This window comes from Nicotiana tomentosiformis, chromosome 11, assembly GCF_000390325.3.
Source record: "Nicotiana tomentosiformis chromosome 11, ASM39032v3, whole genome shotgun sequence".
NCBI lineage: Eukaryota > Viridiplantae > Streptophyta > Magnoliopsida > Solanales > Solanaceae > Nicotiana > Nicotiana tomentosiformis.
Window position 1 is genome coordinate 35,659,552 of NC_090822.1, and position 14,053 is coordinate 35,673,604.

Consider the following 14,053-nt stretch of genomic DNA (forward strand, 5'->3'; position numbering starts at 1 on the left):
ACTCTTTTTAAGTCTTTTTTTTGGTTGCCAAACAATTTTACAAGTTAAAAACTAACCAGTTTTTAAGCCCATCCAAACAGGCTCGTAGCCTTTTCCCTTGTGGATTTTGTTGATGAAAATCTTGGTTATGTTTAAAAGGCTCGGAAGGTCGATGCCAACACATCCATATAGGACCATTTCGGCTATTTACTTATAAATATTTATTCTGCGATAGCCATAATAATAATAATAATAATAATAATAATAAAATGCACCAGAATTCTAATTTGGGACTCGGGTCTGCCAGACCTGAAGCGCTCACGCTCTCTATTCTAATCTAGTTTTTCTTTTACTTCGTTTGATTATTAAGCACTCTATGTAGGGGTAAATGAATATTTATAAATCGACTAAATCGATCGAATCAATTTTTAGATTTTTTTTAATAAAATCACAGATTTTTATGTAAATTTGTAACCGTACTGATAATTAGGATAAATTTTTTATTTATGAAAATAAACTGAAAAAATACCGAACCGTATCGAATAAATTTATATGAAAAAAATATATTTATGTATTAAATTTAAAAATAATAAAGCATTAAATTTTTCCTTGAGCCTTGGAATTATGAAAACGGTTACAAGGCAATAAGTAATTAAACTCAAAATTCTAATTCCCAAACTTATTATACTACTCCTATTGAAACTAAATTATTTCCAACATATTCACTAGCAAGATACAAGGTATTCTAGCGATTATGAGTAGCAAAGTATAATGTATTGAATATGTTTCCTTTCGTATGATTTAAATTTATATTTCGAATATTTAATCTTCTATAGACTTTATTCTTGAGTCTCAACTTGCTTAATATCTTTTCACTCATGTGATTTATATTTTTTTTGTCTTTGCTTAACTTTTTTTATACTTGATGGATCTATAATTTGGCCATCTTTTATATTTTCTTAATTCATCACCCTTTAAATTGTAAAAATGTCTAGAGAGTTTTGCTAAGTGCTATAAAAGTACGTATTTTATTGCATTCTGCTTCTACTAGTGACTTTTAAATGACATTTTAAAAAAATATCGAAAATTAACCGAATCGTACAGATACCGAAGAGAAACCGACAAGATTGGTACGGTTTCTAAAAGTTTAATTTTGGTTATACATAATAAAATAATTAAAAAATTAATCTGATACAAATTTTATAAAATAACAAGCCGAATCGAACCATTGACACCTCTAACTCTATGTATGATTTAATAATTTATTAGGACCTAGAAATTATTTGAACACTTAAAAAAGGATTAATTATGCTTGGTCGGTCATCTATTCAATTAAAAACTAGCACTTAGTTAGATACATAGGTATCGGCATCCGGATAAACTCAGAAGTTGCAATCAAACATTTTCGATAAAATAATACTCAGTTCGAGTTAATCTTAAGGTTTCCCTTCGAGTTATCCATTGTATTCCTCGTCACATTATCAACTTTTTTACAATTATATCATTAATTTTGGCAGTAGTTATTTGTCTAATCATAAATTCTTTTAAATTTTAATAGAAAAGTAAATTATTTTTTAACCTTAGCATTAATTTGGTATTTTCTTGAAAGAAATAGTATTTTATTAGTACTCTAAAAATCAATGTGCCTAACTATATTTCATGAGCAAACTACAGGATAACCACAAATAGAGACTACTTATCAACAATTAGCCATTCAGCCTTACTATTAAAAATGGCTCAAAAAATTACTAATGATATCCAACATCCAAAAAATATAAGTAAAAAAATATTTTTTGTGTGGATATAGTTAGAATTGTTGAAAACACGTAAATGAGGCAATATATAAAATTTAAGAGAGATTAGATGTCATTTTGACTGGTTATGAGTCAAAATTTGTTATCAATGATATACAATATTAAAAACCCTAGGCAAAAGCACTTTTTAATGGATATGGTTGAAATTCGTTAAAAATGCTAAATGAGACAATATTCAAATTTGAGGAAGATTGTACGTGATATGGACTGGCTTTGAGTCAAAATTCATAGTTAAAATCAAGTTTAAATTTTCTTTGTCACATATGTATCTTGTAACGACTTAATTTCTCCTATAGGTCGTGATGGCACCCAACGTCGTCGCTAGGCAAGCCAACGGTGAACTGACCATGAGATTTCTCTTTTTAATAAGTTTTCAAGTAATTAAATTCCATTTATTAAGAAATTAAGGGGTAAAAATTTAATAAAATAAAACAAAGATAACTGAGCGGGAAATTATAGTGACAAAATACTCCAAAACCATAAAATCTACTAGTATATGTGCCAAGACATGGTGTCACAAGTATATGAGCAACTAGTAGAATATACAAAACTCTAACTACTATCTGAGATAAAGTAGACAATAAATAGATACAAAAGAGAGACTCTAGGTGATGTAGGGCGGCTCCGGAAGCAGCTAACCACTAGGCCTCGGGGTAACGGGGTTGCGCGCTGATATGACTGCCAGATGCACCTGCCTCAGATCCCGCACGGTTAGTACAGAAGTGTAGCGTGAGTACATAAACAACATGTGCCCAGTACGTACATAGTCTAACCTCGAAGAAGTAGTGACGAGGGGTCGACATCGACACTTACAATGGGCTAACAATAAAAATACAGGAATTCTAAATAAGCGTGGGTTATATAATTAATAATAATAACTCAATAACGAGAAGTGAATAAATAATTCTTTCACTAATAGTAAACCCCAAGTCAATTTCTATCATTAAATACTTATAACCTCTCAAGCCATAAAATAATATCAGATATAATTAAACTCCGAGTATTATCACGCACGATTATGTCGAGGTCGTACGAACCGATCTAGAATAATGTGTACACTGCAGAGGGTCGAGCAGCACGAACTATAGATGCATCTATTCTACTGTCGAGGCGTTCGGCCCGCTTCACAAGAAGAAAGGATACTTTATAAACATCCGATTTAAAAGTTATTACAAGGCTAACACACAAGAAAGCACAATTTCTATTAACGGTCACTTGGTGCCGAACAATCCGAAACTAGTTAAATGTTGTAAAAATTAGTCAATACATGTTCAAAAGTTCATAATCTAACTATTAGAGTGATTACCCAACCTCAATTGGAAGATTTCTAAAATTTACCCTCGGACTCACGTGCCCGAATTCTAGAAAGTTTTGAAGATAATTGTTGCCCATAGCCTCACGAACTCAAATATAATTTTCACCTTATTCCATAATCATTTTCGTTGTTAAATCCCATTTTTATCAAAACATAGGTTTTTCATCTAAACCCAAAATTCTCACAATTTTACATGTTAAAATCTACCCATAATCTATGTATTTAACTTACATTGGGTAGGAATTACTTACGTTCAAAGTGCTAGGTGAAAATCCCTATTCAAAGAGCTCTATATTCGACCACAAAGTGAGAGAAATAAAGAAATGAGCCTAAGTCTCGATTTAAATGCAACCCTTCTGCCCAGCGATTTTTCCGCACCTGCGGAAGGATCTTCTCTTCTACGGGACCACTTCTGCGGTAAAATGTCTGCATATCCGGAACACGCTCGACCCATGACCCATCGCACCTACGGCCAAGTCCTGCATCTGCGAGCCCGCTTCTACGGCTCGCCTCGCGCATCTGTGACCATGGACATGCTGCCTCCATCCGCATCTGCGGACCCTTTCATCGCAGAAGTGAGTTCGCTTCTGCAGAAATGCTTTGCTTTATAGAGCTCGCTGACCCCTCCCATTTCCTTTTCTGCGAGCAAGGTGATGCATCTGCAGTGCTGCTTCTGTGGCCATTCCACCGCAGGTGCGAACGCACCAGATGACAGGCACCAGCAGCTCTTCTCCAAATTCAAACTTGATCCGCGCATCATTCGAATAGCACCCGAGGCCCTCGGGACCTCACCCAAGCATACCAACAAGTTTGTAACCATAAAACGGACTCGCTCGTACCCTTGGAACGTGTAAAACATCATTAAAACTAAGAATCGCAACCCAAAACCAATAGAATCAACTTATGAACTTCAAATTCTTCCGACTTACTCCGAACGTGCCGATTCATACTTAAACTACTCAGAATGACAGCAAATTTTGCGTGCAAATCTTAAATCACCATATGGAATTATTCCCGGGCTCGGAATCTCAAACGGACCTCGATAACATCAAAACCTACTCCAAACCAAATTTAAAGAACTTTTAAACCTTCAACCGAACAATCTCCTGAATGTAAATATGGGCCAATCTCTCAGAAGAATATGTGGTCACCACCGGAGTGAAGTGTGCTGACTTGGTCAACCTGTTGACAATGACCCAAACTGCATCAAACTTCCTCAAGGTCCGCGGAAACCCAACTATAAAATCCATAGTAATGCGCTCCCATTTCCACTCAGGTATAACCATCTGTTGGAGTAGGCCACCAGGCCTCTAATACTCGTACTTAACTTGCTGGCAATTAAGGCACCTCGCTACATACTCAACTATGTCCTTCTTCATCCGCCGCCACCAATAATGCTGCCTCAGGTCGCGAATGGAATACTGAGAACTGTGTGCCTTTTCTAGAATCTTTTCCCTCAATCTATCAACATTAGGGACACATAGGCGACCCTGGAGTCGTAGAACACCATCCTCACCAAAAGTAACCTCCTTGGTACCATCCGGTAGTAGCATCTCTCTGAGAACCAACAAGTGCGGATCATCAAATTGACGAGCCTTGATCTGCTCGAATAGTGAAGACTGGCCGACGACGCATGCAAGAACTCGGTTGTGCTCTGAAATATCCAACCTCACAAGTCTGTTAGCCAAGGACTGAATGTCCAAATCTAGTGACCTCTCCTCTGCTTAAATGAATGCCAAACTACCCATACCCTCCGCCTTTCTGCTCAAGGCATCCGCAACTACATTCACCTTGCCTAGATGATAAAGGATGGTAATATCATAATCTTTTAGCAACTCAAGCAACCTGCGCTGCCTCAAATTGAGATCTCTTTGTCTGAACAAATATTGCAAGCTGTGATGATTGGTGTAAACCTCACAGGACACCCCATAAATATAATGATTCCAGATCTTAAGAGCATGAACTATCGCGACCAACTCCAAATCATGCATGGGGTAATTCTTCTCGTGGTGCTTCAGCTGTCGTGAAAGATATGCAATAACTCGCCCCTCCTTCATCAATACACAACCCAAGCCAACGCATGAAATGTCGCAATACACAGTATACATCCCCGAACTGGAAGGCAACACTAACACCAGTGTTGAAGTCAATGCGGTCTTGAGCTTCTGAAAGCTCACCTCACAATCATCGGACCGTCGGAACAGAGCACCCTTCTGGGTCAATCTAGTCAAAGGTGCTGCTGATCTCAGTCGCTGTGGTAGGACGAGGCCAACTCTAAACTGCCTCGATCTTCTTAGAATCTAACTTAATACCCCCGTTTGATACAACATGCCCTAAGAATGCTACAGAATCTAACCAAAACTCACACTTGGAGAACTTAGCATATAGTTTCTGTTCCCACAAGATCTAAAGCACCACTCTCAAATACTGCTCGTGCTCCTCCATGCTACGCGAGTAGATCAAAATGTCATCAATGAAGACAATGACAAATGAATCAATATATGGTCTAAACACCTGATTCATCAAATCCATAAACACTGTCGGGGCGTTAGTTAAACCGAAGGACATCACTAGGAACTCATAATGGCCATATCTAGTCCGGAAAGCCATCTTCGGAACATCCGAATCCTGAATCTTTAACTGATGTTACCCTGACCTCAAGTCGATCTTAGAGAACACCTGGCACTATGCAACTGGTCAAACAAATCATCAATACACGGTAACAGGTATTTGTTCTTAATGGTAACTTTGTTCAACTGGCGGTAATCAATGCATATCTACATAGTCCCATCTTTCTTCTTCACGAATAACACTGGTGCACCCCAAGGTAATAAATTGGTCTGACGAATCCCTTGGCTAGCAAATCGTCAAGTTGTTCCTTTAACTCTTTCAACTCTTTCAAAGCCATGTGCTATAGTGGGATAGAGATAGGCTGGGTAACCGGAGCCAAATCAATACAGAAATCAATATCGCGATCTGGTGGCATGCTTGGAAGATCAGAAGGAAACACATCGGAGAACTCCCGGACCACGGGCACTGAATCAATCGTTGGAGTCTTTGTAGTAGTATCCCGAACATAAGCTAGATAAGCCAAACAACCCTTCTCGACCATGTGTCGAGCCTTCAGAAAAGAGATAACCCGACTAGATGCACTGACAAACGAACTCTTCCACTCCAACCTAAGCAACTCTAGTATCCCTAAGGTAACAGTCACGGCATGACAATAAAAAATGGCATGATAATGAGATAACCAGTCATTGCCTAGGATGATCTCAAAGTCGATCATATCGAGCAACAAAAGATCCGATCTAGTCGCATAGCCACAAAAGGTAACAATGCAGGACCGATAGATTTGATCCACAACAATAGAATCACCTATCGGTGTGGACACATAAGCAAGAGTTCCCAAGGACTCACGAGGAACACCCAAGAAATGAGCAAACAGAGATGAAACATATAAATATGTAGATCGTGGATCGACTAGTACCGAAGATTCCCTACCGCAGATAGAAATAATAAATGTGATCACGGCATCTGAGGCCACTACATCTAGTCTGCCTCCACCTCTAGGACGGCTCCTGCCCAACTGCCCTTCACCTCTGGACGGCCGGACAGCTGGTATCGCAACTGGTGATGAAATCATAGGTTGTTGACCCTGCTGCACTACCTTGCCCCGAAGCCTGGGGCAGAACCTCCGCACATGGCTAAGATCCCTGAACTCGAAACAACCTCTCAGTACGGTAGACTGCTGACCTAAAGTCTGACCCTGATGGCCTGAATACCCACTGGAGGAACCCTGAATAGTTGGTGGGTGATAGGAACTCTCTGGCATGGCGCTGAAATAAGGCCGCACAAGAGCACCCCGAGGAGGCGGCAATGCTGGATATGTGGGCCTGCTAGGCTGACCTCTCCGAAACTGACCCCTGCCATAGATGGAGCACCATTGAACCCTCCAGAATAACAGAACAGCTTGTCCCGCGATATCTGCTCTTGGCTCCGCTGACGAACACCTTTGATCCTCCGAGCTATCTCCACAACTAGCTCGTAAGAAGTCCCCATATCAACCTCTCGAGCCATAATGGACTGGATACTAGAGTGCAATCCTGCAACAAACCTACGCACTCTCTTTGCATCGGTAGGAAGTATCATGAGTGCATAGTGAGATAACTCAGAGAACATCGCCTCATAGTCGGTCACTGACATCTGACCCTACTGGAGTTGCTCGAACTGAAACCGAAACTCTTCCCTCTGAAAGGGTGGAATATATCTGTCCAAGTCATGGGAGGAGAACTTGTTGGTCTGCCGAGAAGATAGGACTGCCACCACCTACGGGCCCTTCCCTCCAACTGGAAGGTGGTAAAGTCCACCCCGTGGAACCCCAATATCCTCATGTTGTGCAGTATGTCCCTACTGATAAGTGGGAATTTTGACCACTTATTAACGCCTTTTAGCTTTTGTTTTAGTCTAAAAACGTTTCATTCTGTTCCTGAAACTGATGAACTGTGCAAAATTTGCAGGAATGTTGGAAGTCGGACTCCCGAGATGAAATTCGACTCAAACAGGAGTAATCAAAACAAAAGGCAACGAAAAGCACAATAGCTTGCAAAGTGCGAACCACAAAATTCCATCTGCGGCCGCAAACAATGAAGCAAATCCTAACATGGTTTCCTAGAAAACTGCGGACCACACAGAAATTGTGCGGCCGCAAATGAAGAACTGGAGATGAACTTCAGAGGGTGTGCAAATTTCCAAAGTCCAAGTCCCTCAAGAATGCGAACCGCACAAGAATTGTGCGGCCGCAGAAGTAAATATGTGGACCGTAGAAGACCAGATTGCGGCCGCAGTGATAAATCTGTGGACCGCAAAAACAATGCCTCGCGGTCGCAGTGGAGAATTGTGCGGCCGCAAAATCCCAGCTTCTGCAAAGATGAAGACTTCTGCGGACCGCACATGGAATTGTGCGGCCGCAGAACCTCCCAAAGGGCATTTTTATCCGAAATTTCCAGCCTTGTATAAATAGACGGGTTTCTCAAAATTAGGTTAACTTTTGACATCACCAAGTCCTGTAGCCATTTTTCTTTGCTTCTTTTAGTAGTTTTCTATATTTTGGGATATTTTAACATAGATTTTATCATTCTGACTTTCCAATATGAGTTTAATTAGTATTGTTTCTTCTATTTCTTCAATTTCAAACATGAGTAGCTAGAGTTTTACTAGGATTGTAACCCAACCCTAGTGTGTAAAATCTAACTTAGTTCTTATTTATGATTGGGTGTTTATTATTTAGCCTTGTTCATGCTTTAATTTGTGGAATTAATGGTTGCAAATATTAGTTCATGCCTAATTGACTTAGTGTCTACTTGAGAAAGAGAGACTTAGTCTAGGAAAACTTGGCTAACAAGAATATGGGTCAATCGAGAGATTTATCAACCCAATTAAAGGGTTCAACCTAGAGATAGTAATAACCCGACTTGAGCTCTTATCAACCATTTTGTGTGATACCCATTTGGACTTGAGAAAGCCAAATTGGACAAAACTACTCCTTGACCTAGAGGTACTGAGTGGGTAGTTGAGAGTTGATAGCTATAATACATCCTGATCAAAAAAACAAGCATTAAGGTTTATATCCCATTAGGCGAACACCTAGGCGATGGTCATTACCTAGGCTTTATACAAACTTAAAAACAACAAAAACAATTATCTTAGTTTTATTTATTAACTTTGCAATCTTAGTTTAAAAATAGAAATAAAAACAAAACCTATTTGTGGAAGTGTAAATTAAGATAGTTCAAACTCACGTACTAGAATATATACTCCTAACTCCCATATAAACTCCCTGTGGATTCGATCCCGACTCTTTGTTGGGTTACTATTATTGCAATTGACCGTTTCACATCCTTGTTTGGAGGTGTGAGTTTGACAAGATCAATTTTTGGCACCGTTGCCGGGCAGCTAAAAACGGTGTTAGCTATATATTTGACTGTGTTTTTGGAATATCTTCTTTTCTTTCCGTGTTACTAACGTGTTGGGAAATTATAGGTGCAACCATGTCAAACAATGAGCTCGGAAACATTGCTTTAGGAGATGTGGACGTTGAGGATAATCAAATGGATGTGGTTCCTCTTGAACCTCAAGCCAATAGATGAGGCCGAGTGTCTCAAGACAATGTGCCCGTTCCACCCCCACCTCCACCAAGAGCGGCTCCACACAGGGTGTTTCTGAATGAAGGATATGCAAGTGCAATAGTCCATCCCCTTATAAATGCGGGCAACTTTCAAATAACCAACGTGATACTCACCTTGCTCGAGCAACGAGGGTTATTTACCCGTGCTCCGGGTCAAAATGCATACAAACATTTGAAGGGGTTTGTGGATACGTGTTGGGGGAGTAAACAAACAAATGTCTCCGAGGATGCTTTGAGGCTAAGGCTTTTTCCCTTCTCTCTATGGGGAAAAGCTTTAGATTGGTTGGAATGTTTGCCAAACCATTTCATTCATACTTGGGATGAATTGGCAGAGAAATTTATTTCTAAGTACTTCTCTCCCGGGCACATGGCTATACTTCGGGATGAAATTCTAGCATTCAAGCAAGATCCGAATGAACCACTACACGAGATATGGGAACGATATAGAACAATGGTTAAAGAGTGTCCCGACAATGATATGACGGAGAACATGATTCAACAAACCTTCTATCAGGGGATCAACACAACCAGCCAATGTGTAGTGAATCAACTTGCCGGTGGGAACTTCATGACTACGCCTTATGCGGAGGCATGTGATATTTTTGATGAGATGGCGGATACCTCATCGGCGTGGAAATCCCGGGCTAATGTTCTACAAGGTGATCCCAATATAATCCACCTTCACAAAGAATTGTATGACCATGGGCAAGCCATAGCCGAATTGACCATCACCATGAACCAATTGGCAAAGTCTCAACTTCAACAAGTGCAAAACCCGAGGAAAGTCAATGCAATGGAGGGAGTAAACATGATGGTGAACAAACGGAGAGCAAAGGGTCCATAAGTGCAACAAAAAGTGGACAATTTTGTGCAAGAAGATAGTGGGTTTGATCAAGATGACTCTTATAATGACCAAGAAGAAGAGGTCCAATATGTGAACAACTTTCAAGGGCAAAGAAACAACGTCCAAGGCCCAAACTAACAACAATGCGACCTCAGAACAATCAAGGAAATTGGAATTCTCACAACCAAGGTAATTGGAGTAGTGGAAACAATCAAAGCAATTGGAATAACAACAACAATCAAGAAAATTGGAGTGGTGGCAATAATCAAGGGAATTGGCATAACAATAATAACTAAGGCAATTAGGGAGGTCACAACCAAGGAAATCAGGGGGTCGGGTTTTCAAAGGACCCCGATGTATTAACAATCAAGCAACTTTCCTCCTTATCCTTCCCATGGTCCTAGTTCTTCCAACAATGAAATGGGACGTTGAGAATTTGTTTAAGTAAATGATGGAGAAGAATGCCGATTCCGATACCCAAATTGCCTCACACAACACATCGATCCGCAACCTAGATGTGCAAATGGGGAAAATCTCTCAAGCTCTAAATTCTTGTCCTAAGGGAGCACTACCAAGTGACATGGTGGTGAACCCAAAGGGTGGTAACAACACGGGGCATGCCATGGTTGTTACTACAAAAAGTGGAAAAGGTGAAAAAGCACCCACCTCAAGTCAAAAGCAACTTGTGGATGATGAGCAAGTGGTACTAGAAGAAGAGATCCCAAGCAATGTAATTCAATCAAATGATTAAGTTCGGATTTATATTGATGAGAATGTGGAAGAGACTCAAGAGGAAGTAAACCCGTCTAGGGGTCATGTTATTGCCATACCGGAACCGGTAGTACAAAAGGTTAAGGCACCAATGCCTAAGCCTCCTCCTCCGTATCCTCAAAGGCTTGCCAAGAAAATTGGTGAGAATCAATTCAAAAAGTTCATTGACATGATAAAAAGTCTATCAATCTATGTTCCATTAGTTGAAGCCTTAGAACAAATGCTCGGTTATGCAAAGTTATGAAGGATTTGGTGACAAAGAAGCGGTCGATGAATTTTGAAACTATCAAAGTCACTCATAAAGTGAGTGCAATTTTGCACTCAATGGATCCTAAATTGGAAGATCCCGGTGCTTTCACAATCCCTTGTACCATTGGAAGTGCCGAGTTTGCTAAAGCTCTTTGTGATCTTAGGGCAAGTATCAATTTGATGCCCTATTCGGTTTTCAAGACTTTGGGAATTAGGCAACCAAGACCCACATCTATGAGATTACAAATGGATGATCTTACCATAAAGACACCGTTGGGAGTAATTGAAGATGTATTTGTTCTTGTTGATACGTTCATTCTTCCGGCAGATTTTGTCATTCTTAATTATGAAGTGGACTATGAAGTGCCGATTATTCTTGAAAGACCTTTCCTTGCTACGGGGAAGGCTCTTGTTGATGTGGAAGCCGGAGAACTCACTTTCTGGGTGGGTGATGAAAAGGTAGTATTCCACGTCTGCAAATCTATGAGGCAACCAAATAGTAATGAAGTGTGTTCTTTTGTGGACTTGGTGACTGATGTGATTGTTGATGACACAAATGCCACAATTAATGTGGGTGATATGTTGGAGGCCGTCTAGCTCAACTTTGATGATGACGAGATGGATGGTTTCATGGAATGTGTGAACTCTTTGCACGGGATGAGGTCATACAACTATGCACCCCGGAAACTTTCCTTGGATCTTGAAAATAGAAAAACTCCTTCTACAAAGCCTTCAATTAAAGAGCCTCCTACCTTGAGTTGAAACCATTGCCTCCACATCTTCGGTATGAATTTCTTGGCCCTTGTTCTACTTTACCGGTTATTCTTTCCTCTTGTTGGACTAACGTGCAGGTTGACTCTACATTGGCGGTGCTCCACAAGAGGAAGAAGGCTATTAGGTGGACTTTGGCGGATATTCGGGGAATAATCCCTGCATTTTGCATGCAGAAGATTAACTTGGAGGAAGATTTCAAACCATCTATTGAACATCAAATGAGACTCAATGAGGCTATGCAAGACGTGGTCAAAAAGGAGATTATCAAGTGGTTGGATGTCAGGGTTATCTAACCCATTTACGATAGTTCGTGGACTTCTTTGGTGCAATGTGTCCCAAAGAAAGGGGGCATGATGGTGGTCACAAATGACAAGAATGAGTTGATTCCCACAAGAATGGTAATCGGGTGGAGGGTGTGTATGGACTATCGTAAGCTAAACAAAGTCACAAGAAAGGATCACTTTCCACTTCCCTTTCTTGATCAAATGCTTGATAGGTTGGCTGGCCGAGCTTTCTATTGCTTTCTGGATGGATATTCGGGCTACAACCAAATCCTTATTACTCTGGAAGATTAAGAGAAAACAATTTTTACATCTCCCTATGGTACTTTTGCCTTCAAGCGGATGCCATTTGGTCTATGTAATGCACCGACAACTTTTCAAAGGTGTATGATGGCGATCTTCACGGACATGGTAGAGGACTACCTAGAAGTTTTCATGGATGACTTCTTGGTGGTTGGGGATTCCTTTGATGATTGCTTGGATATTTGGATGGAGTATTGGCAAGGTGTGAAGAAACAAACTTGGTGCTAAATTGGGAGAAGTGTCATTTCATGGTGGAGGAAGGCATTGTCCTTGGCCACAAGATCTCAAATAATGGCATAGAAGTCGACAAGGCAAAGATTGAGGTGATTTCTAAACTTCCACCTCCGACTTCGGTGAAAGGCGTGCGAAGTTTCTTAGGTCAAGCGGGGTTTTTCCGGTGCATCATCAAGGACTTTTCTAAAGTGGTGAACCCATTGTGCAAGCTCTTAGAGAAAGATGCGGAGTTTCACTTCAATGATGATTGCATGAGAGCCTTTGAATTGCTAAAGTTCAAGTTGACAACCACTCCCATTATCACCGCTCCTAATTGGAGTATCCCATTTGAGCTCATGTATGATGCTAGTGATGTAGCGGTTGGGGCAACACATCAACAAGATGTTTCATCCAGTCTACTATACTAGTAAGACCATGAATGGTGCCCAAGTCAACTACACCGTTACGGAGAAAGAGCTCCTTGCCATTATGTTTGCAATTGAGAAGTTCATCCTGTACTTAATGGGTGCAAAGTTTATTGTTCATACGAATCATGCATCACTTCGCTATCTTATGAGCAAGAATGATTCAAAAGCTCGGTTGATGAGATGTGTGCTATTATTGCAAGAGTTTGATATTGACATCCAAGATTGAAAGGGGAGTGAAAATCAAGTGGCGGACCACTTGTCTCATTTGGAGGAGGAGGGGAGGTTGCATGATGGCCTTGAAATCAATTACTCCTTCCCCGATGAGCAACTCTTGGCTATCTCAATGAAGGATATGCCATGGTTCGCGGATCTATCAAACTTTCTTGTATGTAGAATTATCCCGGATGAGTTCTCTTCAAATCAACGACAGAATCTCAAACAAAATTGTCAAGATTATTATTGGGATGAGCCATACCTTTTCTGGATTTGCACAGATGGGGTAATTAGAAGATGTTGGAAGAAGAGCAAAGTGATATTCTTGAGCCTTGCCATTCTTCGCCTTATGGTGGTCACCATGGCGGAGCAAGAACAGCGGCCAAAGTGCTAAGTTGCGGTTTCTATTGGCCCACTCTTTACAAAGATGCAAGTGATATGGTGAAAAGATGTGATGAATGTCAACGGGCCGGTGGGATCTCGAAGAAGAATGAAATGCATCTCACTACCATTTTGGAGATTGATATCTTTGATGTGTGGGGTATTGACTTCATGGGTCGTTTTGTGAGTTCTTGTGGAAACACCTACATCTTGGTCGTGGTTGATTATGTGTCTAAATGGATTGAGGCCATTTCTCTACCCAACAATGAAGCGAGAAGTGTGGTGGCATTTACAAGGTTTGGTA

General features: G+C 40.5%; 1 protein-coding gene across 1 annotated transcript; it reads right to left on the bottom strand.

Annotated features, from left to right (window-relative positions):
• Positions 1-6,019: 6,019 nt before the first annotated feature.
• LOC138901254 (uncharacterized) lies at positions 6,020-7,311 on the bottom strand. The gene is made up of 2 exons (XM_070189003.1): positions 7,076-7,311; positions 6,020-7,031 (listed from the first exon to the last, which is right to left on the bottom strand). Exons 1-2 carry the CDS (start codon positions 7,309-7,311, stop codon positions 6,020-6,022), a joined length of 1,248 nt encoding a protein of 415 aa, XP_070045104.1.
• Between the last annotated feature and the right edge of the window lie 6,742 nt (positions 7,312-14,053).

Excerpts from the sequence above, each read along its gene's own strand:
- LOC138901254 (XM_070189003.1), bottom strand. The coding sequence starts at position 7,311 with ATGTCAGTGACCGACTATGAGGCGATGTTCTCTGAGTTATCTCACTAT. Across the intron at positions 7,032-7,075 it reads CAGATATCGCGGGACAAGCT|GGGTCAGTTTCGGAGAGGTC; the intron begins GTTCTGTTATTC and ends CATCTATGGCAG.